The sequence below is a fragment of the Canis aureus genome, chromosome 5, assembly GCF_053574225.1.
Source record: "Canis aureus isolate CA01 chromosome 5, VMU_Caureus_v.1.0, whole genome shotgun sequence".
In the NCBI taxonomy this organism is placed as follows: Eukaryota; Metazoa; Chordata; class Mammalia; order Carnivora; family Canidae; genus Canis; species Canis aureus.
Genome location: NC_135615.1, coordinates 34,769,478 through 34,797,393, shown reverse-complemented (window position 1 = coordinate 34,797,393; position 27,916 = coordinate 34,769,478). Strand labels below are relative to the sequence as shown.

Below are 27,916 nucleotides of genomic sequence, written 5' to 3'. Positions count from 1 at the left end.
GCAAGCAAGCCACCTCCAGAGGTGAGGAGAAGGGAGAGGCCCATCTCCGGGTTATGACCTCAGGTGCCAAGGGCCCCTGGGTGCTAGTCCGTGCCAAAGGACAGATAAGCAACGTCTCCACTAAATGCAGCCAACAGGTACCACTAACTATCACAGCCTTTCTTTGTAAGTCAAGCTGGTACAAATGGAAGTGAAAGCCCGGTGTGCATGGCCGCACCATCCGCCAGCTGGAAAGGAGCAAGGCTGGGCCAGGAAGCTGGGCCTCTGCGGAGCTGGGGGCCGTCGGGGAGGGCGTGGGGTCGCTGGTAGCTGCAGAGCTCCAAATCCCCGCAGAGAACTGTGATCTAACATGCTTCTTTCCACCCACAGTTCTCACTCAACAACTCTGTACTACAAAGAAGGTGAAGCTGGTAAAGTCTCATTACGTAAAACCTTTGTCTGTGATGTAGTTGAGAATAACAATTATAAAACATACCTAAATTGGTGGAATTTGAAAATACTACTAGCTTATTTAGACAGGCAGGTCCTAGCCGTTGGACAGTGGCTCTAAAGGACTCACCTCCCTCTCCCCAAGCCAGGAGGCGACTCCGCGCTGCTCTGCTCCACTCGACCAGACCCAAGCTCCCTCTTGGTGTAGGTTGGAGGGTTCTGTATCCGTGTTCTAGGCTGACCTGTCTGCCGGGTTTGCGGGCTCCGAACACCATTAATTAGCCGGTCTGCGGTGAAGTTAAATATCGAAGGGCTTTCTAACAGCCCAGCTCCTCTCTCTGCACTGGGAATGGCATGGCGTAGATGAGATTTACTAGGATTCCTGTAAACAAAAGGTTTGCATGCACTCAAGTTTATAATGCAATTGTGGCATCCTAAGACGAGATCGCTAATATACGAATGTCTCAGGGAATATGTGATATTTAGAAAAATATTTAAAATGTTACTGAAAAAATAAAAATAAAAAAGATAAAATAAAACGTTACTGAAAAGACAGTTCATGCATACGATATCTGACAGCGCAAACCTATAAAGTACCAATGTTCTGCTTAGTGGCAGTCCAAGCCCATGTTAAAAGCAGGCACACGCAGAGACAAGCTGTGGAGAACCTGTCCTTTATGTAGGCACTTCAGGGTTTATTCTCACAGAATGTAAGTGCCTTGAGCACTTTTATCTGCATCGGTCAAACATATGCCAATAGGTCATCAGAAGCAGCTTCTTCACTTAGTCAACGTGACTCACACACGTGGTGAGGACTACCAGTGGTGAGGACTACCAGGTTTGACACTGTTTCTCTGGCTTTGCTCTTCAAGGGCACGACGTGACAATGACCTCTTACCGCAAACCCCAGAGAACACAGCATTTCAACCACTCATGAACTTGCCTGCTTCTTGGAGGGTACTGTCTGAGCGAAGTCAGAGGAGATGCTGCAGGTTTGAAGGTTGGAGACGTAAACCCATTTATAAATCCAGTACTTGGAAACGGAGTTACCTAGATTCATTAAAAACAAACAGGTCAACAAGCCATAAACAGACCTGGGATTGGCTAACCCTGTACCCTGTGGTGGCCTGGGCCATTTCTAAACGTGCCAAAGAAGCTCTGCTCCATTTTATACCAAAAATATTCTCAGGCTGAAAAGAACACGAGCCAGGCCAGATCACAGCCAATGACTGGTATTTCCCGAGCCAGGCTCAGGCTAAGGCCTTTTCCCGGCTGACTACAGTGATCCCCCCACAGCAGTCTGCCGAGGAAAGCCAACGACACCAAGTAGGCTAGAGCCGGGTACACGTGGGGACAGGAAACGGATGTTAGAGGTAGCACAGGACCAAAAACTGTTTGCTGATTAAAAAAAGAAGAAGAAACAACAGAGAGAAAACTCTGTACTACAAAGAAGTTGAAGCAACAGAAAACTCTGGGGCAGGAAGATACCCTTCAAACTTTGTTAGAATCTTCAACATAGTGTTTAAGAACTGCTGCCAGAGTCCAACTACTTATAAATGTATTGATCACACCAGAACTAGATTCTGAACACTACACCACGAGACAAATCACCTCCTCCACACACTGGCACATGCAGAATTCTATTTGTGTAACTGTGCTCAAGAAATTAAAAATAAATTAGTTCCTAACCCAATAATTTAACATGACTGGCTGAGAAACCACAGGCACCGTATCTTCACACCTGCTCAGAGTGCCACAGTATGCTTTAGAGCACGCGAAAGGCCTCACGTGCCCACCTCCAAACCAGGATCAAAGGAACCCTCCTAATGGCCACACAACTGACCCCGGGTGCCAACCGCCCCTGCTCCAGCAGGGATGGGTGCGAACAGACAAATGAGAAAAGCAACTCAAGAGGAACTCACCAGCACTGGCATGGCAGTTAGCCTCGTCTGGAGAAAGGCCCTCTTTCGACACACCAGCTACATGGCTGTTGGCACACTCTTACAGAAAGTAGCAAAGATTTCAAAAAAGTAGTGCATTATCAGGATCCGCTCTAAGACCGAGATGCAACTCTGCACAGTGGCACCTGTCTGCTAACTGCCCCCCATTGCGGCAGTTCTAGACCTCAGAGCTCTGCTGGCGCCCGAGAGGACCTGTCCTGACTCTTCCTGGCTGCCCTTCTCATGTCCCACAAGCCATGGGCCAAGTCCACACACCTCAGGGCACGTTTAAGGAGCCGTACAGCTTGGCCCTGATGGAACGCGCCAGCTTCATCTCCCAGCTCCCCGCCTGAACCTACATGTCAGTTCGGAGACACCCATAATGCCACAATCCCCGGTGTCTGGGCACACGTGGCCCACCCTCCAGCAGCCTCCCTCCCTTCCAGCCCCCTCCGATAAGCTCAACAGAAGAGGCCGTTACACCTAACAAGCCCCTAATTGTAAGTTCCAGTGTTCTCTGTCCCTTATTTTCAATCACTGCCTGCTTGACTGACATCGGTGTCTTTTCCAGGCTGCATTCCTTCACAGACATGCATCTTTACGCGCTGGTATGAAACAGGCACCAACCATCCCACAGGAGGCGACGCTCGTCTCTCCAGCTCCCTCTTCAGTCAATGATACCCCAGATGACGTCCGACATGGTGGGGCCTGGCTCGCAGGCATCTCTCACATCCCGCAAGTGACCCGAGCACCACCCAACGTTCCTTCCTGACTCAGTCCACAGCCATAGTCTCAAAACCATTAACTCGACTCCTGCTTCCGACCACAACCTTCCCCATGCGCCATGTTCCTTCTCTGGTTCCAACTAAAGCGGTCCTGCCACCTCAGGCACACCTGTCCCTCAGTCCACCCCACTGACTCAGGTGGGAGACCAATGAAAGTTGTGATGCTCACATCACACACTCCACCAAGCTCGTGCCAACACCCAGCCAGGGATCACCTGACCTCTCCAACCTCTCTGGCAGCACAACTGCAGAAAAGCAGCTGGACCCATGACACAGGCCAGTCAACCCTACGGCTGGTGTGAGAAAACAAGGTCATCGGTCTTCTACTTGTCCTCAACTGTCAGGAACCTATAAAAACACCTCTGTCTCCGGGATCCCTGGGTGGCGCAGCAGTTTGGCGCCTGCCTTTGGCCCAGGGCCCGATCCGGGAGACCCTGGATCGATTCCCACATCGGGCTCCCGGTGCATGGAGCCTGCTTCTCCCTCTGCCTGTGTCTCTGCCTCTCTCTCTCTCTCTGTGTGTGTGTGTGTGTGTGTGACTATCATAAATAAATAAAAATTAAAAAAAAAAAACAAAAAAACCACCTCTGTCTCCTTAAAAGCATCTCTCCTGGCAACCCTCCTGTGCTCAGGAGTAACCTGGTTATCCGAGAGCTCAGATCACATTCTGTGTTTTACTGGAGATTACACAGCCTAGGAAGTTACGACTACACAGGAGGGCAGGTAAACTGAGCCAACGATCAAAATTATAGCATTCCAAGGTTTTTAAAAGATTGCCCACAGCTGCATATTAATCTCACAACTAAATTTGAACCCACTGTAGAAGGTGACAGCCTATTTTATGAGCACAACCCGAACATACATCTGGTTCCACTATGAGATCAAGACCTCCATTCTTCTGAATACCTAGTGCAGTGTCCACAACAGGACTTCCCGCTGCATGAGCTCCAAGCAAAGACAGGACTCACCAGGGGTGGGTCAAGATAGCTGTGCGTTGCCGACCACGTCTGGGGGGCAATCAGGCTGTACAGGGGGAACTGCTGCTGGGGGCTGTAGACCGGAGGTAAGTAAAAGGAGGCTGTGTAGCGCTGCTGCGCATAAAGGCTCATGTCCAGAGGTCTAAATCCATTCTTTGGCAAAAATGTGTTTATAGCTATTGCCTTTGCTTTTATCCGTGCCTGTTTGGAAATACAGAAATTTCTATCAGAATACTTAGGAATTGATTTGCAAGTAAATGAAGTATAACCAATGGTCTTGCTTACCTTAATTGGTTTTCCTTGAAAAGTCTTGACTTCTTCTCGCAGATATTTGTAAGCCTGAGGGCAAAAATCACCCAAAATGCCACTGTGTTAATCTTATAAATAAGATGAACTGACAGTTAACTCAATACCTCAAATAAGGAATGGTACAGCTAAAATATGATGGACAGGATCTAGAACAGTGATTCTTAACCTACTATGGGGTCACAGATTCCTTACAAGAACTTCCATGAGCTAGAGAGCCTCTAGCAGAAAATCTCACAACAGCATTTACATGCAATTCTAGTAGTATTAATAGATACCATAAAAGCCTCTCACAACCACAGGCTAAAGATCCTGACCTGGGAAAAATAATGGACACCTAGTCCCAAGTGTTAACCAATATGAAAATGGAAACATACAGTTCAAGAAAGGGAAACATGAAGGCTGTAGTCTTCAGAAGTCCCTATTTATGGAGCCCCTTATTCTTCTCCAAGTGCTCTCCTTAACTCTGAAGGCTCTGACCTCGGCCTACCACACTCCCCCATCCTGGTGAGGATGGCTTACACCTACTCTGCTGACAAGACTTCCCTCCCACCGCCTGGCTCCTCCGATGCCCTTCCCCTCCATCTCATTCAAATTGGTCTTTCAGACTTTTGCTTCTCTCTTCTGAACCTCACAGCATTCACATCACTCACCACTTAGTACCATGCAGCTGACCCTTGAACAACACGGGTTTGAACTACAAGAGTCCACTGGTATGCAGACTTCTTCCGATAAATACAGGACAGTACTATAAACGTATTTTCTCCTCTTTATGATTTTCTTCACAGTATTTTCTCTTCTCTTGCTTATTTTACCGTAAGAACACAGTATATAACACAAGTAATATACAGAACATGTATGGACCTGTAAGGATTCATGTAGGTCAATGGTAGACTATCAGTAGCTAAGATTTGAGGGAGTCCGTAGTTACATGCGGATTCCTCACCGCTCGCCTGTTGTTTAGGGGTCAGCTGTACTGGCATTCCTTGAAGCATGTTCATGTTTCCCCCAAGTAAGACTCCTCCTTTTAGGCCAGGGAGAGCATCTTAACTCCTTGATCTCCTCACAGAGCTTTCCCGGAGGCCTTTCCAACTATCTTACAATATACAATGATGCCTTATCAAAGTTAAAATTACGTACAAGTTTCCCAAAACACTTCCCAAGTATTAAAACTTTTCTCTGTCCAGATGAAAAAACTCATTTTCATGTGCTGCCTGTCTTACACGTCCTTGGAAAATAATGTCATAGGCTTTATCTATCGCCTCTAACACTGTGTCCACAAACATACCTATTTCAGTCTCTACAACCTGATTTCCTCTGCACTTTATAATCAAACTTCGGACAATAATGCAGCAGTGATCTCAACGCCCCGATTCAGTCCCCAATTCAGTTCATGTACTACTTGTTAAGTACTGGTAACGCTGAACTTCATGGGGTGGGAACAGCTTACCTGCTGTGCGTCAGCTTCTGTTTCAAATGTAATAAACCAATTATCATTATAGGCAAATTCACAGTTTATAAATTTCGGTAAATTGTCTCCTTTAAATAGTGCTTCTACTTCCTATGGGAAATAGAAAGGTAAAAATTAATTCTCGACGAAAGCACATTTGTCCTCACCAGGAGAAATGGTGCATACACGCAGTGCTTACAGTCTACCATACTGATGGCTAGTAAAGGTCTTTCAGAAGACCTGAAGAGCTAAGTGTGGCTCAGAATCAGAACCCTACTGCCACAGGAAGTAAGTACAGTACTTACAGCTTTTCTTAGTACACCAAGATACCATTAAGCTAAATTAATGTGAAAATTTTGTTTCACTGTACCAGAAAGCTGATAACTGCACAATTGGGGAAGCAGGGCAGTAATGTGAGAAATTTAAACATCAGCTGAACTTTTATTTTTGGTCAAAATGGATGAGATTTACCTTCCCGTCGAAATAATTAAAGACAAAAGACAAAATATATGAAATAACAATTATAGCAGAGCTCAGGCCATGCTGGGCAGGTGAGCCTGGAGCGCCCATGGGGACCCCACAGCCCAGTGCCAGGACGTGAGCTTGATCCAGCATCACACCTGCAGGGCTCTCAGGGGGTCTCCCTGGGCTCAGTATGCATAAAGAGCCCCCTGAAACGACTAGAGGGAGCAGCAGCAGAAGTCACAGGGACAGGGAGTGTGTCTCCCCTCAACCAGGCAGAGTGGAAAACATTCCCAATGCATAAGACCTCAAGGCACAGCGTGCAGAAGGACACTGCTTCGGCGTGGGGAAGAACGGGCCCTGCTTCCACCTGATAATGCTCCTAAAGGGTCAAACTGAACCTCAAAGCTCAAGATCAGTTCCAGGAAACAATACAGAAACACTCAGTACCCAATAAAGTAAAATCCAAAATGCCTGGGATCTAGTCAAAATTTACCAGGCACACAAAGAAACAGAAAAACATGATCTAAAGGAGGAAAAATATCAAATTAGACCCAGAAATGATATAGATGATAGAATTAAAAGGCAAGGATATTAACATAGTTCTTAGATATGTGTTCTATATTCCAAAAGATAAAGACTGGGTATGTTAAACAGACATGGAGGAGCAAAGAAAAAGACCCAAAAGAACTGGAACAAGAAAGGTACTAAGTAGGATTAGCAGTTAGTCAGGAACTTTGAAAAGAATAGAGAAGAAACAAAATATGTGAAGAAATAACAGCTCAGGAAACTTCCACTCAAGAGACTCTCAAGCTACATCAAGGTGCATCATCATCAAATTGTTTAAAATCTTCAAAGCGCTAAGAAAAAGGGAGCAGTGACATGCAGAGGAAGAAGTGAAGAATGACAGAGCCGGCCTCAGAAAGAACGCACACCAGAACATGGGAGACAGCATCTTTAGACACGGGAAGGGAAAGAAGCCTGTCACTCCTGAGTTCCACACCCAGCAAAATATCTTCCATAAAGGAAGACAAAGATTTCTTCAAAACAAACAAATATATATAAAAGAATAAAGAGAAGAATTTCTCAGACACACAAAAGCAGAGGAGACCTGCGCCACAAGAAACAAAGGCCTACGGGGGCAGCAAGGAGGCCAGAGGAGCCGCAGACCTAGACACGCGCAGGAGCAGCACTGCATGTAGTAAATGGGGATAAATAGGAAACATAGTCTCCTCATTTTTAATCTCTTTAAAACTGACTTGTTTGAAGCAGACAACAAAATCCTGTGTGGTGTCACAGTGACAGCGCCGGGCGGCGTGGGAGGTAGACGGACGCTGCAGAGGGTGGGCAGCAGGGCGAGATTAACTACAGGCAGGTGCAGACCCGCTAAACATGTCACCACAACCCCTATAAGCAGCCACAAAAACAAAACAGTTATTTCTAATAAGCCAAAAAAGGAGACAAAAATAATGAATTTAACCCAAAAGAAAGGGAGAAAAGGAAAGAACACAGGAACAGTATAGACCATGAGGAAACAAGCAGCAAATTTAAACCCAAGGACGTGATTGATGACTGAAATGAGAACAGTCCAAACTCCCCACTTAGCTGGCAGCGATCTTCAGACTGGCTCAGAAAAGTACGACCCGACTCGAGGCGCCCACAGGAAGTCCTTCAAACTATGAAGACGCAAACGGGCTAAGGGCACAGGCACCAGGCCGTGCCACGCCACGCTAGCAGTGACTGAACAATGCAGAGCGGTTACACCGATCCCAAAGTGAACTATTACCAGGGAAGAAGGGCCATTTCATAAAAGACTATTAATCAACCAAGCGAACTACAGTTGAAAGCAGTGTCCAACCACGGACAAGAGCATGGCTGCCGCAGAGGGGCTCCGCGTGGTCAGCGCTCCGCAAGCCACCTGCCCTCTCAGTCAGCTCGCCTTCGACCACTTTTCCCTTTCCTTTGTCAACCCTTCATTTGTCAGAGCTTTTCCTCTGAGCTGTCTCTCTTAAAACTTCTATGGTTCAAGTTTTACAACAGACACAGGGCGTGTGTTTGGCATAATAGAAATATACCAACATCCATGTCTGCAGCCAAAAGTAGAAAATCCTTTTCGGTTATAGTCTTTACAAATATCTCTCAGGACCTGTGTTTTAAATATTATTGTGCGTTTATAAACACATCCAGCTCGGCAGAAAGAAAGAGGATGATCCTTCATATTTAAAACTTTAATAAAAAAAAAAAAAAAAAACAGGACAAAAAATTCAATCCTAATTACTTTTCTTCACATATAAAACTAGGAAAAACAGCCTGAGCTGAACAGAAAGTAAAATTTGTTAGAACAATGCCAGTCAAGAAGAGTATAACTTCTTACCCTAGGTTTGTCACAATCTTCACTTGCACGCACACTCATCCATTTCCCCTACGGAGACGGTTCTGAGTATGTACGCAGCTCGAGTAACTCGGGCCTAACAAAGACCTGTGACTGACAAACCAAACTTCCTGGGGTCTCGAAAAGTCCTGGCGGCAGACAGCCCCAACGCTCTACACAGATCAGGAGCTGACTCCATTGGAACCCTGCAGGAAGGCTCATTGTAGTCTCAGGCCACAACGGCCAGGTTTTTACTACAGTCCACCTCAATTTAAGTATCTGGACAAGCAAGAGATTTTACAGCCAAGCAGTAATGGCAGACGACTTCTCATGACTGTCTGCCACTATCAAATACTGTCATTTCCTAAGTTTATTGCCCAAGTTGGTACTTTTCAAATTAAACGATCTGCAGATCCATTTACATGAAAAAGATGTCCCAGCCTTTCACTGTGCCAACTTCTGCATTGGTCCTGGTAGGTCAGCCTGATTCAGGAACAGGCCACATTCCCTGCGCTCTTCAGAGAATCCCCCTCTTGTCATGGAGAGATTTGTTCTGAAACGTTATTTAACACACAGGCGCCTGGGTGGCTCAAACAGTTGAGTGTCCCACTCTTGTTTCAGATCGGGTCATGATCTCAGGGTCGTGGGACGGACCCCCACGTTGCGCTCTGCACTCAGCGTGGAGTCTGCTGCTCCCTCTTTCTCTGCCCCTCCCTCCATTTGCATGCACTTTCTCTCAAATAAATAAAATCCTTTTAAAAATATTTACCTAACATAAAAATATCTTATCTTAACCTGTGGGTTATTTTGTTATTTTTAAATGAATATTTAAAAGTTTGAGTACCACTCTAATAAACAAATCACACTGTAACTTACAGTGTGTAAGTCCTGGAAAGAAAGTGTTGCTGTGCATATACTTTAAAATATACCCTCCAAGAAACACAGAAGTAAACAGAAATAAAACAAAAACACACACAAAAAAATCTGAGCACCCTTCCAAGGAGACTTACTTCTACAGGAGTGGACTCGGGTATTTCACGCAGGATCACGATGCAACGACTCTGATTTGGCCTTACTTTTTCTCCCTTCTCATCCACTTGGACTAATGGTAAAGCTACAAAGAGAAGAAAAATGAAAGGTAAAATACAAATATTGAAACAAATCATTTGCATTCTAGTTACGACATAATAGGGACACTACAGTGTGATGTGCTACGTTGTATTTAACTAAACACCCTGAAGACACATATATACAGTGGGTTACCTCAACACAAACCATCAGGTTTTATGCCCAACCTGCATGTTACATTTTTCAAAACAAAGGAACACAAGAATTTAAAAAAAAAAAAAAATCCTTTAGGAGCTAGAATAAATTTAACAGCATGAAACAAGGATTTTCAAACAACTACATGTAGATCACAACTCAGTTATTAGCTTCTTTTCTTCTACAAGCCCCTAATGTAAAAATCATTTTCTGTCTTACTCTTACTTCTTATTTAGAACTCAGAAGGTACCATGTGTGCCCCAACAGCTTTTCCCAGTGATGACATCCTCCAGACCACAGGCCACGGTCAGCACAAGGAGGCTGGTGCTGGGGCAAGTGCTAACACAGAGAGGCTGGATTCCGACCTCACAGTTTCTATACACCTTCCTTTGTGTGCTGTTTTGTTTTGCTGTCACATCTGTGAAACCACATCATGCGTGGATTCCAGTCACAACACAGCATGATCACAATTGGGCGCAGAGCTGACCACCCCCACACAGGGTTACCAACAGCAGGAATGGAAGACTGAAAAAATTTCTCAAAAAACTAGAATTGAGGTTAACAAAGTTTCAGTATCCAGGACCAATACATGAAAATGAATTGTTTTTCTACATACTAACACCTATGCAAAACTGTAATAAACACATTATTTAAAACTGTGTCAAAGACAGGAAATCATCATATATCATGTCAGATATGGACAACTTGTGCATTGAAAAGTGCAGAACATTACCAAGACAAAATTTTAAAAGATATAAGTAAATGCATGCAGATACTGTGTTCAGTGAATGGAAAACTCACTATCGTTACGATGTCAATTCTCCCCACACTGATTTATAGATTCAATGCAATCCCAATAAAAATATTTCTGAAAAACTGAAACACTGATTTTAGAATTCATATGGAAATGCAAAGTCGGAGACTTCGCACCTAAGCCAGAGTGACCAAGACACTGCAGTGTAGGTGTCAAAAGAGAACACAGCCCCAGAGATAAACCCATGGTGCTGGACAGATGATGCTGACAACAGCACCAAGTACAACTTAGTGGAGAAGGGAGAGCCCTTTCAGCTAGTGGTGCTAGAACACCTGCAGACCCACATGTGAGGGGGCTGAGAACTGAGATCCATACCACAAGCCACATACAAAGAGTAGCTTCAAATGGACCAAGGACCTAAAGACATAAACCCTCAAACTATAAACTTCTGGGAGGAAACTTCCATGACTTTGGATTAAGCACAGTTTTTTTTTAGATACAACACCAAAAGCCAAGATACATAAAAGAAAAAAAAATCAATAAATTGGACTATACAAAAAGTCCAAAACTATGTTGTTCAAAAGATACTATTATTAGAATAAAAAAGAGAAGCTAGAGACCAGGAAAATGTATTTGCAAATCACATACCTGGATAACAGCATATATCCAGGAAACAGATAATGCAGATCTCAAATTTCACACACACCCGTCAAACCTCAATTATAAGAAAACTAATAAAATGGTGGTAGGTAGAGGGGGGCACGTGAATAGACCCTTCAGCAAAAATAAAAGGATTGCATAAACAAGCACATGAAAAGATTGTTCGATGTCACCAGGCATGAGGGAAATAAATTAAAACTACAATGAGATAAAATTAGGAAATCTGCAAGTAAAATGCCCATGTGCACCAAGTGCTGGCACCGCAGGTGACACTCACTCTGTACACAGGTAGGCAGTTTCACAAGTTAAAACCCCCCTACCATACCATCCCGGCTACTCACTGAGGCTACTGACCTAGAGAAACGGAAGCCTCTGTCACACTGACTTTTACATCTTAACGTAGTAGTCAAAACCCAGCAGTAACCAAAGTCTTATCAACTGGGTGAATACACCAAATGTGGTCTGCCTACGAGATGGAGTATGACTCAGCAATAAAAGGCTATAAAAGCTACTGATAATACTCAACAATTATGCCGAGTGTAAGAAACCAGACCCCCTCCCAAAAAAGGACTATTGCATGACTGATTTCATTTACACACAGTTTTTAGAAAATGAAAACTATAGTGACAAAAAGCAGATGAGTGGTTGCCTGAAGCAGGAGGAAATTCTGGGGGGTGGGGGTGGGGGTGTGACGGTATGTTCATTGTCTTGATTATGGGAGTTCTGTGCGCATGTATAAGATGTCAAAACTTGACAAACGTACACTTAAACCATGTGCAATTTAAGGTGTGTAAATTCTACCTCAAGAAAACTATAAAAACAAAACAAACAGGGTTGGCAAAACTGTGCCTCTCACCCCAGGGTCTGGAACCCAGTTCAGGTGCCGCCCCCCCTACCCTATCCCGCCCACTCCCCGGACATAAACATTCATCTTTAAGCAGGAGGGTCGGTCCTGCTCAGATCTTTATACTCTTTTACCTCTGAACCCACGAAAAGCAGAGTTCTATTTTACTCCTATCTAAACTCTATACAGAGGTTACCATCTTATACATATCTGAAATAGGCTTTGGTATTCAGAATTATGATTTTTTTAAATGGAGTCTTGTTGAAAATATAGGCCGAGTTCATTTTAGTTGTTCTGGTATTCACTGTGTGACTATCGTAATGTATTTATTCATACTCTGGTGACAAATATCTGAGTCTATTTTTAAATTAGGAATTTCAACTACATTAAGTGTAAAAGCATCTGAATCAGACATTCTGTACCCTGCAGCACTATGTACCATGCATATTAAGATATAAAGACATAATTTATGCAATTCAATCAACACTAGAATTTTGGTGTTGAACGAGCAAATATTCAAATTAAAACAAAATGTTATCAAATATCTACTGTGAAAAAAAATATCTACTGTGTATCTAATTTTATGTTGGGCATTTTGCAGATGGGGTTAAGATGCAAACAGGAGATCTCTGCTCACAGAGGCTTATGTATGTCACCCTCTCCAGAAGTACAACTAATATGCTAACTACACTCTATTCATTAGGTTATTACATGTGCACATATATTTCTATCTAAAAATGGGAGTGAAAAGAAGCAATTAGACATTAAAGAGCTGAATGAAGATGAATAGGAGGTACCACTACAACTCAAGACCCTCCCTACCAGCACTGGAAGGAAAGGTGGAGGAGGGGTGGAGAGGTTAGACAGCAGAGGGCTGTCTGTCCATGGAGACAAACGGCTCCCTGAAGCAAACACACAGGGCAACTGAACATCCTCGTGGTCTGCATGAATGACTCCTAGCCAACAAGCATCAACCGGGAGACTGGCCACGGGGCAGCCAATTCCAAGGAATGCCTACACAAAATATCGACATCTGGGATTTCTAATAATAAACAAAGAACGTTAACCAAGTAAAGTGTTTTTAGGTTAGGAAAGCCACTCGCCTTTCTAAGTGGGTCAGACAGAACCAAACTCAACTGATCCATCAAACAGATTTCTGTTCTGAACAGAATGTGAAAAACAAAGCAACACTGGAACACATAAAGCTATCTTGGGCAACAGTGGTTATAATTTGGGCAACAGTGGTTTATAACAGTGGTTATAGTTTGCTCAGTTATGAGCAAACTGTATAGACGGTGTTTGCTCATGTCTTCACTATGTGCTTACAAAGTTTGCCTAGGAACACAAAGTAGTGAACTGCGATCTGTGAATAGAAGTCCAGCTAAGTTTTAAGATAAGATGTTCACCTATTCTTCTGTTAAGTCAGATGCACACAAGAAAACATCATCACTGCCTGTCAGCCAAGCCAGAGACGGTACGTAAACACTACGGCCTACGTATCAGTGATGGAAAGTCATAGTGGTGACACAGGGAAGTGGGGCTTTGAGGCATGATGGGTGTGTCCTCACTGAAAATATTTGGGGTAGGGGGACACAGCATATACCGTGTTGTTTGGAAGGACTCAGAACAGCCCTGAGAGGGGAAGGTACAGAAATAATTCATCTGGTACTTGCAGTCCTGTTACAGAAAGTGACTTTTTATAATTAAAACAATCCCTATCAAAAAAAAAAAAATAAAAAAAAAATAAAACAATCCCTAAAATTAAAAAGATACCCGATATTTATATTTAATATAAAATATTATATGAATTTATATAATAATATATTTATAAATATAATTTATAAGTTTATATACTGTTTTCTATTTTTTATATTTCTATACTTATAAATAAGTACATATTCATATACACTTATAACATATATTATATATAATATATATTTATATTATAAATATTTATCTTTATAATATAAATTATATTATATATAATATTTGTATATTATATAAATAATCATGTATATTTAATTTAAAACTCATTCCCCAGTGATGCCATGCTTGGTGGTGGCAGGTAGGGGTGGAAGCATTATAAAGGCGCTAAGAAAACCCCAGGCAGTGATGGTTTCACTCACGTACACTGGAGTCCACCCGGACCCAGCTGTGCACTTCACGTACACACAGTGGAGTTCATAGCATATCAGTTACAACCTCTGTCCAATGGTGACTTTCACAACATACATAAAATGGTTAGGTTGTAGACACCTCAACACAGCTTACAAGCCCATACTCCCTGAACCTCTGTGGGTCTCTGACAGGATGTTTAAACCTCCCTCTGATGTTGCCAAATGTCCCAGAAATAACTTCATTCACAACACCCTTTTAAAGTAAAACAGTAATATTTCACCAAAACTTTAGCAGGAAGTTGAAATTTAAAGAAGGCCTTTTTGGTGTTAGAATGCTAATGAGAACGTGTTGTACTTTACGTTAAACACCAGCATTTACTGTACTTTTCAGCAACATCCCAGCCGTCATCGTCTCTGCAGAAGCCTGTCTTCACCCCGGCCCTGTGATCTGCGACATCCTGGGTCTGAGGTATGTAGCCCTTCGATGCACCTCCCCAGCCACAGGGACCAGAAAAACCAGGAAGGTGTGGGACGACCCTGCCTGTCGTCAAGTACCTCAGCACTAAACGACTATGGGACCTGAAGGCCAGGTCCGAGTCAGCCCACACTGCCGTATACTTACACCGCAGCACTTCCACAATCAAGTTCATGTCCGTACTGAGCTTCTTGACGTGGTCCAGGTTAGCTACCGTGGTGATTGGCACATACTGATCGCTGTCCATCTGCGATATGAGGTACATGTCACTAGCAAGGTTCTCCCTGCACAGAGAAGACAACAGCTTTTAATTAATCCTTCTTTAAAAGGAAGCTTCCAAACTAGCATGGCACATTAGTGCTTCAGAGCTAGATCAGAGTTCGAACCTCAACTGTTTCTTGTCATCTCTCTGACCTTAGGTAAAAATTTTTAAAGACATTTAGGGAGGCAGGGAAGCCAAAAGTACAGTGCACTTTTTATAATCACAACTAATGAGTGGGGAAACCCTTAAAACATGTATTTATAGTTCTACATGTTTGTTCTACACGGTGTTTGCCTCACTTATTAAAAATACAGTTTTGGGCAGCCCCAGTGGCGCAGCAGCGGTTTGGCGCCGCCTGCAGCCCAGGGCGTGATCCTGGAGACCCTGGATTGAGTCCCACATCAGGCTCTCTGTGTGATGCCTGCTTCTCCCTCTGCCTGTGTCTCTGCCTCTCTATCTCTGTGTCTCTCATGAATGAATAAATAAAATCTTTAAAAAAAAAAAAAAGATTTTATTAAAAAAAAAACACAGTTTTTTTAGATAAGAAAATTCAGCTGAAAGAACACAAAGCTAAGGAAACTATGGAAAGGCTGGTGCCCAGGTGGCTGCTGTGCCACCTGGAACACATGCCAGGAGAGCTGCAGCTCCAGCCAGGGGCAGCCAGAATTACAGAGGAGGAAACGGGACCAAGAACACAGGCCCTGGCATCATGACAGGTAAGCTGCAGGCACCAGCAGCTCAGGGGAAGGTGAGACACTTGCTGGTGTTTGGGCCTGTGGTGCATGCTTCTCGGAAGTCTCTATAAACAGGACAATGTGCTCAAAACATCCCAACACTGACACAGGTCCCAGTAAAGGTCGAGGACAGTCTCGAAGATCCATGAAGACGCAGATCCACAGCGGGCCATGCTGCTAAGTCCCCACCCTCCGGGAGTGCAGGAGAGGCAGGACAGGGCTGTGTGAGGTGCCAACCCCACCGCCACCTCACAGCCTCACAGCAGCAGCTGTCCTTTCAGAGCATGCCCTGAGGCAGTGAGCAGGGGTCCTAACTGTGGAGCTGTGGGCCAGAAAGGAAAGCTGGGGCGCCCCCCACCCCGCCTGTCCCATCCACACGGCCCCATGGTCTCTACAGCAGCCATCCTCAGATGCTCTGTGCATGTCTCGAGGCCGACCCGGAGAAACACTTGAAAAATTGCCATCCCTGAGCAAAAACCTTACACGTGGCCTATCAGTTACCTTCACACTCAAAGAAAATGACCCACCACCCAATCCCATCTTCCTGTATGTGTGGTCCTACCACTTTGAACTTTAAAGGTTCTCTTCCATTTGTCAGCAAAAAGGCACTACTCAGGACAAAGAATATCTGAAAATAACAGAGCGATCAGCTGGTGCAGGGTTGCCGTACCGGGAGAACTAGCATAGGAAACGAGTCCTCAGACGTCACTGTGCTCAACAGTGTCTCTGAGACGGATGAACTGAGGCCCCGCCCCCAGAGTCTGATTCCCTGGGACTGGGGGACATTGGGTGGCCAGGACTCGAATTTCAAAAAGCAACCCCCAGGTACGGACCCATCACGATGGACCTGTGGAGACCCGAGGGAACCAGGCCCAGTTCTCCACCATGTCAGAGCTATGACTACTGCACATTCTCCATTTCCTATGAAGAGCTACACACAGACCGAGGTATCAGCTGATCTATACCCTTCCCAACAGTTTCCCATCTGTATATCATAACCAGTGCACAACACCTGAGACAGTGGCTTCTAGAAAAACCACTAGGATCCTTACCTAGATAAGCAGAATTCCAATGTCTTTTTAAGTACTTCTCGGGGGTCCTCCTGGCTTTCTGGTTGAGATTCATTTCCTCCTACATAAAACAAATGATCACCTCAGGAAAAATGGCTTAAAATTTACCAAGCAGATGATTCAACACAGATTCTCATGTTTTCAATATACACATTAATTCATCTACACTGTGCAGATAGTAATAAAATCACTATTTTACCTACTAAAACAAAAGAAATCAGATTCAAAAAAAGCTTAAAATCCTATTTCTCCTAAACAAAAACAATAGTTTCAAAAATAATCTGTAGAGTAAGATTTATTAGCATGGTTTACAGGTACTTCTTTCCCCTCCAGAAAAAAAAGTGTAAGTTTAATATCCTGTCATAATTGAAAAAGGACTTTCAGGTAGTCTACAAGAACACAGACACTAAAACAATACAATAAAAAGGAAAGAATAAAAACAAGGAAATAGACAAATTCAGGCCAAAAACATAAAGGCTGGGGATTGTAAGCACACAGGCTGTTAAGGACCATGCAGTCCCTCCACTGGAGCCTTATGAACTTGCTTTTTAAACATCCAGCCACTCAGAGCTACAGATAAGTGCTGTGCTTCAGAAACCCCACGAGAGAATACCACATAAGCAGACCCTCAACAGGACACAGAGGCTGGCACCAGCTTCTAGCAGACACTTGTCCTAAGATGCCAGATGACACAGTGGACAACGTCTGAGCATGTGTCCCGTTGAGGCACCAGTCACAGACTAGAGAGGGCTGGAGGTCAGGGCAAGGCCCCGGCACCGGCTGGTACCCACACACCATGAAAGCAGGATTTTCATACTGAAGTTTACTGAGGCCCCCACCTTCCCCAGCACTCTGCACGAGGCGAGGGCCCCACTTTTAGGATGGCCAGAATTATCAAAGGCACCAAAACACTAAGAACTAACAGTTTTTCATTCACTTCTACATAGATCTGAATAATACTATATGTGCAATTTTCTGACAACAAACGCTTAAATTTTAAAAGTCAAAGACCATCAAAAAATAAGGTCAAAGTAGGGTATTTATTAACAAATAAAGACAGAGCTTGTGCCTGTTTCATACAGAGCTTTAACAAAATCCAACCCCAACTAGCAAAAGCAAACAAACAAAAAAACCCCAACCAACTCAAAACAAGAAAATAAAATTAATGGACTTGATGAAACTAGAGCTTACAAATGGCCCTTGAAACCACAATCTAATGTCATTCCTCTGTCCAGAAAGGCCTCTCCTGAGCACTCATTTAAATGCACTTTCCACCACAGATTTCAGACATGTACGGTCTCCTGCATGCCAGTCACTACTGCAACACTGTTTATTCAGCCTCAAGAAGGCAACCTCTCAGCTCTTGGTGGGACAGGCAACCTACAGTTGAATAAACAAACATTACACATCAAGTCAGACAGACTCAGACACAAGGGACGCTACCCCATGGCACGGGGAGAGCACGCCGGGGCTGCTGTAGGCCAGCCTCACGGTGCTCCAGACGTGGCACGGAGCAGCACCGGCGGGGAGACGGCGGGCCAGCCGGGGATGTGGGGAGCGCGCTGTCTAGCAGGGGGTGCAGGAGGGCATGGCACTGGGCTGGGGGCCCTCAACACCCGGGAGGCCAGCATGTCCGGGAGGGAAAACAGGGGCCACACTAAGAATGAGGCCACAGAGTCAGGGAGGCTGGCTGTCACACCCAGCAGGCCTTGCAAGCCACAGTGAGGAGAAATCTAACCTAAATGTGACAGGAAACCAATTTACATCTTGGAGAGATGGCTCTGCTCTGCGCTGAAGATGGACAGTGACGGCACAAGAGGGAAGCCAAGAGCCTGTGTGGATGCCAATGTAACAATCAAGGATAAACTATGTTTGAGACTATTCCAGGTAAGGGTAGGACTTCAGCCAAGAACACAGGAAGAGCCGAGTTCTAGGACTGACCCCTAGGCATGCCGATCATGGCATGGTCAGGTGATAGAAGCCCCAGATTCCACACTCGGTCTGGCAGCACCACGTCACTGGAGCCCCGGAGGATGGTGGTGCTGGGGATGAGGCTATGGCCACAGTCTATCTGGACAGTGCATGAGAGGACCCGGGAGGCGAACAGCTGGTCCAGATGATGCTTCTGCTGAGTTCTGCTCAGGAAAGACAGGGTGTGCGGGCGGTCTCATTTAACGTAAGAGAGGACAGAGCTACGTGGAAGACTCCTCACACAGCCGAGGGAGTAGGGGGTCACAGACAGAGGCTGTGAGACATATAGGTGACCAGGGAGTAAAGTTCTCTTCACAATTAAGACTGACACGAGGTCATTAGCTTCTAGGCAAGAGAGAACAACCAGCGAAATAGCTGAGGATGGAGGGGGAGTGCCAGCAACGAGATGGCAAAATAGGAAGATTCCCACTCATGTTCCCCTCAGCAACAACCCGGCATCCAATCTCGGAACAAAGCACCCTATGGGAGCTCTGGCATCAGGGAGGACATTGAAACCCAGGTGCAGTCCAAGGCTAAGCAGGGCTGTTTGAAAAGGCAGACCTGCATCCAGGCAGCTGACTTGCCAACAGGCCCAGCCACAAATCCAGAAACCCTCTGCCGCCTCAGGACTTGGCCATGACCCTGTTTGGCTTCATCCGGTCCCCAGCATCATCTGGCAAGGAGGAGCCTTGCCCACCTGAGCCCGGGATCATAGGCACACAAGACCTCATGCCTGGCTGGGGAGCCCACAGGGGCCCATGACCCAGCTCCAGTCCCAATGGGCTGCAGTTCAGTTGACATACTCAGGCAGACTGCAAGTCCTACAAGGGCCCTGGAACTAGGCTCCAGCCATCTCCAGCCATCCTGAGCAGGCCTGCTGGCCAACAGTTCCCATGGAAAATGCCTGTAGTTGGTACCTCTGGACACAGGCCAGCCAACCTGAGGCTGACAACAGGTCCTCAAGTGAACCTATGACTTGGCTTCAACCTCTCCCAGCTGCACCACCCAGAGATATACCCATCATCCCTGCCCCCACAGCCCCCGGGGACCAGCCAAGATCCACAGCCAGCTAACAAGCTCACCAAACGTTGACTCCAGTTCAGACCCAGCTCCAACCCATCATAACTGCAAATGCAGAGGGAATGCCATCAGCCCGAATCCACAGGAGAACGTCCCTACCTGACAAAAACCAGTCTGTAAAGACAGGAAGAGGTGTTTGCTCCACAACTGCACAGCATTAAAATGTGGCTACAAGACTCAGGTACATAAAACACCACCCAAAGAAACTAACTGGGCTCTAAACAGATGGACAATTGGCCTAACGAAGGATTCAAAATAATCACCTTAAAGAAAGTCCATGAAAATCTAAGAGAACACACACAGAAACAACTAAATAACATCAGGAAAATGATGCAGAAACAAAGTAAGAAGTTTAGTAACGAAAGAGAAACCACGGAGAAGAATCAAACAGAAACCCTGGAGCTGAAGAGCACAAGACCTGAGAACTCAAGAGAGTGCTTCCACAGCAGGGTCAAACGTGCACAGGGAAGACTCAGCAAACGCAGACAGGTCATGTGACATAACCCAGTCTGAGGGATGAAAAGAAAAAACAATGAAGACCCCTGGGGAAGTGTGAGTAACGTGGCACCATGTGCTGCAATTCTGCACATGAAAGCCAACTACCTGAAAAAGAGATTGAGAAAAACAAAACCATTTACAACTGCATCAAAGAGAACAAAATAGTGAGGAACAAATCCAACCAAAGAAGTAAAAGACCCGTACCCTGAAAACCATAGACACTGATGACAGAGTAAGACACAAATAAGTGTTGGGAAAACCGGACAGCAACACGCAAAAGAATGAAACAGAACCTTTATTTTGCATCACATACAAAAATCAACTCAAATGGATTAAAGATGAACATAAGACCTAAAACTGTGGAACTCCTAGAGGAAAACATGGGGAAAAAGCTCCTCGACACTGATCTTGGCAACAACTTTTTGGATGTGACACCAAAAGCACAGACAACAGAAGCAAAAACAAACAAGTGGGACGACATCAAAATAAAAGCTTCTGCCCAGCAAAAGAAACTATCAACAAAATGAAAAGGCAGTCTACGGAATGGGAGAAAATATTTGCAATAGCTCTATCTATAATGGGTTATATCCAAAATATAGAAGCAACTCATTCACACTTAATAGTAAAACAAAACAAAATCCTGATTTAGAAATGGGCAAAGGCGGGGGGCGCCTGGGTGGCTCAGTCAGTTGAGCGTCTGCCTTCAGCTCACTCAGGTCATGATCCTGGCATCCTGGGATCGAGCCCCACGTCAGGCTCCCTGCTCAGTGGGGAGTCTGCCTCTCCCTCTGCCCCTCAACCTGCCCCTGCTCATACTCTCTCTCCATAAAATCTTTAAAAGAAAAAAAAAATGGGAAAAAGACCTAAATAGACATTTTCCCAAAGATTTACAAATGGCCAGCAGGTACATGAAGAGGTGCTCAACATCACTAACCATTAGGGAAATGCAAATTAAACTACAATGAGCTATCACTTCCCACCTGTTAGGATGGCTATCATCAAGAAACCAAGATAACAAGTGTTGGTGAGGACTGGAGAAAGGGGAGCCCTCATCCACTGCTGGTGGGAATGCAAGCTGCTGCAGCCACTCTAGAAAACAGTAAGGAGGATCCTCAAGAAGGTAAAAATAGAGCTGCCCTATGACCCAGCAACCCTACTTCTGGGCATATATCCCAAGGAAATGAAACAGCTCCCTGCGCTGAAGAGCTCCTGAAGAGCTCCCTGCGCTCCCATGTTCACTGCAGCACTATTCACAGTAGCCGAGACCCAGGCCCCACGAGAGTGGCCGTCCGCAGATGCACGGGGAAGGAAGATGTGATATCCACACACAATGGGGTATCAGCCATAAAATAGGAGGAATCCTCCCATGTGAGACATGAGCCTTGAGGCCCGGAGCTAGGTGATATAGGTCAGAGCAAGGGAAAAACCTCATGATCTCACCTGTATGTACAATCATAAAAGTTAAGATCCTACAACCAGAGAGTGGATCCATGGTTATCATGGGCTGGAGAGTGGGATCAATGGGGAGAGGTTTGTCACAGGATACACACTTGCAGTTATCAGACGAATGAAGATGTTCTGGGGATCTCAGGTACAGCATGGTGACTATAATTAACCATACTGTACTATATACTTGAAACTTGCTGAGAGAGTAGATACGTGTTCTCAGTATACCAAACACAACACTCTGTGAGGTAATGATGTGTTACGGTAATCATTTCACAGTGAATATATAATACCAAATGATCGGCACTGGGTACCTTAAATATATTCAACTTTCACTTGTCAATTACACCTCAATAAAGCTTACACTGTATCCTTACGCTTTTGTCTTTTCTACTGCAGTGACCATCCTCTTACATGATCTATCACAAACTTACTATGTGTATTGTCAGTCTCTACCAAACAAATAAAAGCTCAAGTAAAGCAGGGGCTCTCATCAGTTATATTGACAGACATATCCCAAGTAAATGTGGCACACGGTAGGTTTTGAATAAATACTTTCTGGGACAGCCCAGGTGGCTCAGCAGTTTAGCGCCGCCTTCAGCCCAGGGCGCGATCCTGGAGACCCGGGATCGAGTCCCACGTCGGGCTCCCTGCATGGAGCCTGCTTCTCCCTCTGCCTGTGTCTCTGCCTCTCTCCGTGTGTCTCTCATGAATAAATAAATAAAATATTAAAAAAAATTATTTTTGAATGGAAAAAGAAAACAGAGTAAATAAAACAAGTTTTCCAGGTGTAGGAACATCAGTCCCTAAAAGATATGACATACAACTTTCCCAGGCCCGGGCTCAGCAGGGGGGCATGCTGAATGAAGAGACAGAGCAGGTGCCGGGACAGGGTGCAAAGGACACAGGGCCTCTCAAGTAGGCGGCCCACTCACTGCAATGGTGTGAGGCAATCGCTGGCATGGTGGAAGAACCACCCCAAAGGATGAGAAGTAGCATGCATCTCTCCCTCACACAGGGCTAGAAGTAGTGTCTGTTCCCACCAAGTGGACCAGAATGCGGCAGGTGCACAGAGTATGGTGTCCCTAGGGGTGGGAAGTATTGGCCCCAGACTAAGCACCATTCCACTCCTACCTGACAAAATTTTTTCTCCCAAATTTATTTATTTATTCCTGAGAGACACACAGAGAAAGGCAGAGACACAGGCAGAAGGAGAAGCAGGCTCCATGCAGGGAGCCCAATGCGGGACTCAATCCTGAAATCCTGGGATCACGTCCTGAGCCAAAGGCAGACACTCAACCACTAAGCAACCCAGGCATCCCCTGCCTAACAAATCTTAAAGCAAGATTTAAAAGGATCAAACTGTTTCCAAGTCAGTTAGAGGCATCCTGGAACAATAATCAAACTATTTAAAGAAACACAAAAACATTAAACACCTAACCAAAAATTACTATGAAGGTCAAGCAGAGAACTGTGACCCATTAACTCACAGTGTCCTCTCCAGGTGTAAACACTGAACCTGTGCAAATGCTTCAGAAGTCAGGTAGAAACCTGAAAAATAGTCTAAAAGACCCTAATAATAGGACTTCTACAGGTGAAAACTACAACATCTGATATTAAAAATATACTCGAATAAATAAATAGAAATAAAAAATGTACTTAATGGAATTAACAACAGACTAGACATTGTAGAAGACTAATAAACTTGGAAGATATTCCAGAAACATTCCAGAATGAAACCAAGAAATAAGAATTTTCAAAAAAACAGTGGATGGGGCATCTAAGTGGCTCAGTGGGTAAAGCGCCTGGCTTCAGCTTAGGTCATGATCTCAGGGTCCTGGGATCGAGGCCTACTTCAAGCTCCCTCTCCCTCTGCTGCTCCTATGCTTGTGTACCCTCTCTCTCTGTCAATCAAATAAAACTTTTAAATATGTATGTTAAAATAAAAAAAAGACAGAGGTTCAGTAAACTCTGGGACAACTTCAAAGGTCTTAATAGAGGAATAACCGGAGATCATGAAAGAAAAGAAGTGGCCAGGGGGGCACCGAGGGGGAGGATTGACATTTGAAGAAATTATGGCCAAAATCTTCCAAATTTGATGAAAACATTTATAAATCACAGATTCAAGAAGCTCAATGAACACTTGCCACAAGAAACAAAGAATGTTTTAAGTTACATCATGATGAAAATGCCCAAAACCACTGATAAAGACAAAGGGGTTAAAATAAATAAATAAATAAACAAACAAACAAACTGACAACACAGAATTCTACACCAAGTAAAAATGAATGTAAAATAAAGATGGTTTTGAAAACCAATCCATCACAACAGATGTGCACTACAAGAAACAACATTTAAGTCTTTTAGGTGGAAGCAAAAGTATACCAGAAGGAAGTCTGGATTTACACAAAGGAATGAAAACCACCAGAAGTGGTAACTACAGAGCACCCCCTAACAACAGCAAAATACACATTCTTCTCAAGGGCAAAAAGAACATGTACTAAGGTGGCCCAGATTCTGAGTCGCAGTACAAATCTTAATAAATTTAAAGGGATTCAAGTCAGATGAATTATGTCTCATGACTATAAGGAGATTAAATTAGAAACCAATAAAAAATTCCCCCGGAAATCCCCAAATATTTGGAAACTAAATACCAGATTTCTAAGTTACCCATGGACCAAAGAAAAAATAATAATAAAAAAAGAATCAGAGATAATTTTGAACTGAATTAAAAAAAAAAAAAGAACACAGAAACACCACCACACCCACAATGTACCAGAATTTGTGAAACTGTGCTAAAAGAGTACTTTGAAGATTTATGGAAATAAATGGCTACTTCAGAAAAAGACTGCCTCTCATCAATGAGCTCAGTTTCCATTGTAAGACACTAGAAAGAAAAATTAAACCCCAAGTAATGAAGAGAAAGATTATAAAGATCAGAAGAAAACCAAGGAAACAGGAAGGAGGAAAAACAATGAAACCAATTACTGGTTCTGTCCGACAATCAACAAAATTGACAAACCTCTACACAGATTCAAGGGGGGCGGGGGAGAGGGTGGGAGATGAGATGAATTACCAGTAACAGTAATGAGTGATGTGACATAGCTACAGATCCCACAGAGGGTGAATACACAAAGCATTATGAGCAATTCTAAGCAATGGAGTTGACGCTTGAGATGAAGTGGGCTGAATCTTTGTAAGACCCAAGGAAACAAACTCTCTCAGAAAGAAATGGGACAACCTGAGTAGCCCGACTTGAAACAAACTGTAGGGGCACTGGGTGGCTCAGACAGTGGCGTCTGACTCATGGTTTCAGCTAAGGTCTTGGTCTCACAGTTGTGGTTTTGAGCCCCACGCTGGGCTCCACGCTAGGTGTGGAGCCTATTTCTTTTCTTTTTCTTTCTTTCTTCTTTCTTTCTTTCTTTCTTTCTTTCTTTCTTTCTTTCTTTCTTTCTTTCTTTCCTTTTTTTTTTTTTTTAAGATTCTATGTATTTATTTTTGAGAAACAGAGAGAGAGCACACAAGAGAAGGGAGAGGGGCAGAAGGAGAAATCAGACTCCCCGCTGAGCAAAGACACCCCCCCACATGGAACTCCATCCCAAGACCCTGAGATCAGACCTGAGTCGAAGGCAGACACTTCACCAACTGAGCCACCCAGGTGCCCAAGCATGGAGCCTATTTAAAAACAAATAAAAACTGTAGCTGAAAACTTTCCCTCACATAAAACCCTAGGCCCAGATGGCTCCTCTTCATTTAAAAAAGAAATGATAACTTCTTCCACAAAACTGCATAGAAGGGAATATACTGAACAGAAAACTGCAGACCAACAACATCCATCATGAACACAGCTATGAAAATTTTATGCAAAATTCTGGCCAATCTAATCCAACAACTAATCTTTTTTTTTTTTTTTTTTTTTTTTAATTTTTTATTTATTTATGATAGTCACACACAGAGAGAGAGAGAGGCAGAGACACAGGCAGAGGGAGAAGCAGGCTCCATGCACCGGGAGCCCGACGTGGGATTCGATCCCGGGTCTCCAGGATCGCGCCCCGGGCCAAAGGCAGGCGCCAAACCGCTGCGCCACCCAGGGATCCCTCCAACAACTAATCAAAAGCATGTTACATCATAACCCAGTGAAGCTTATCTCAGAATATAAGGTGGATTAAATACATGAGAAATCATCCTAACACACCAGAAGAAAAAAAGTATGTTCATCGCCACAGACGGAGAAAAAAGCATGACAAATTCAAACAACCACTCCTCATAAAAACTCTTGGAAATCCTAACAGAAGGGTACTTCATGAACCTCACAAAGGTCATGTGCATAAAACCAAAACTGACTTTACACTTACTGGTAAAATGGAATGTTTCTCCCCCTATCATCAGTCAGATGTTTCCACTCATGATCTGTCCACCTTTGTTTTAAAACTTTTTTTTCCAAGATTTTACTTATTGTGGGGCTCGAACTCACAACCCCAGTATCAAGAGTCACACACTCCACAGACTGAGCCAGCCAGGCACCCCTCTGTTCACCTTTGAAATGAAAGCTCAATCCAGGGCAATCAGGCAAGACAAAGAAATAAGAGGCAGAAGGAAGGGAGGAAGGGAGGGAGGGACACCAGAAGGGATAGGAAATAAAGCTGAATGTATTTACAAGTAACATGACACTATGTAGAAGACACGATGATGGAATCCACAAAAAGTTCCTATAACTGAGACGCCTGGGTCATTCAGTGGTTGAGGGGCTGCCTTTGGCTCAGGTTGTGATCCTGGGGTCCTGGGACCGAGTCTCACATCAGTCTCCCTGCATGGAGCCTGCTTCTCCCTCTGCCTGTGTCTGCCTCTCTCTCTGTGTCTCTAATGAATCAATAATTTTTTTTTTTTTAAAAAGTTCCTACAACTAGTAAGTGAGCTTAACATGTTTCCAAAGAATATTAATTTACCAAAATTAATTACATTTCTATATACTGTTATAATCCCAAATTAAATTTTTTAAAAATTGCTTTAACATAGCACCAAAAAAAGAATATAAAATACTAACAGATAAATATTTAAGTACAAAAGATGCGGAAGACCAGTACGCTAAAAGCAAAAACTATAGCCACAAGGAATTAAAGAAGACCTAACCAAGTGGAAAAATTAAAGACCTAACCAAGTGGAGAAAAATGTCCATTTTCTCCAATGGATCTATAGATTCAATGCAATCCCAATAAAAATCTCAGCATTTTGGAGACAGTAACCAGCTCATTCTAACTTGTACGGAAATGAAAAGGAACTAGAATAGCCAAAATAATTCTGAAAAAGAACAGAATTGGAAAGCTAACACCACTTGTTTTTAAGAATTATGTACAGTAATCAAAACAGTGTGGCACTGTTGTGAAAACAGACTTAACAGATGGATGGAAAAGACAGTCCAGCGATAAACCGACATGTGTAGGGACAAACGATCCTGATGACAACACAAAGGCAGCTCAATGGAAAGGGGGAGTCTTTCCAGCGAATGGTGCTACACCGTTGCATACCTATACATGGGGGGAAAATATTGCTGTGTACCTCACACTATATACAACAATGAACTTAAAATGAGCCACAGACCTTAAAAATGTAAAATTTAAAATTACAGAACCCTTGGGAGAACATCTTTGTGACTGGATTAAGCACAGATTTCTTGGGTACAAAACCAAAAGCAGGATCCATAAAAGAAACAAAAAAACTGATAAACTAGACTACGTACAAAATTAAAAACTTTGACTTCTCAAAAGATACTGTTAGAAGAACAAAGGCCACAGACTGAGAGAGAATGTATTTGCAATTATAAATCTGATAAGGACATATATACAAAACGTATAAAGATCTCCCAACACTCAGTAATAAAACAACTCAATACGAAAATGGGCAGAAGACCGGAACAGACCCTTCACCAAAATAGTATATGCATATGATAAGATGTTTGACACCACTACTCATCAGGAAACACAAATTAAAACTATAGTAAGACTCAACTACCTACCTTTCCAAT

The 27,916-nt window shown here is 43.9% G+C and overlaps 1 protein-coding gene across 4 annotated transcripts in view; it reads right to left on the bottom strand.

Annotated features, from left to right (window-relative positions):
- Positions 1 to 27,916, bottom strand: part of LARP4B (La ribonucleoprotein 4B) — a 94,459-nt gene that overhangs the window by 18,856 nt on the left and 47,687 nt on the right. For all 4 annotated transcript variants that reach the window (XM_077897373.1, XM_077897371.1, XM_077897372.1 and 1 more), the window contains 8 exons: positions 16,882 to 16,960; positions 14,981 to 15,117; positions 9,731 to 9,834; positions 5,888 to 5,998; positions 4,417 to 4,470; positions 4,123 to 4,332; positions 1,373 to 1,479; positions 560 to 811 (listed from right to left, as the gene is read on the bottom strand). In XM_077897373.1, the coding sequence (XP_077753499.1) occupies positions 560 to 811; positions 1,373 to 1,479; positions 4,123 to 4,332; positions 4,417 to 4,470; positions 5,888 to 5,998; positions 9,731 to 9,834; positions 14,981 to 15,117; positions 16,882 to 16,960 (1,054 nt within the window). The remainder of the gene's footprint in view (positions 1 to 559; positions 812 to 1,372; positions 1,480 to 4,122; positions 4,333 to 4,416; positions 4,471 to 5,887; positions 5,999 to 9,730; positions 9,835 to 14,980; positions 15,118 to 16,881; positions 16,961 to 27,916) is intronic.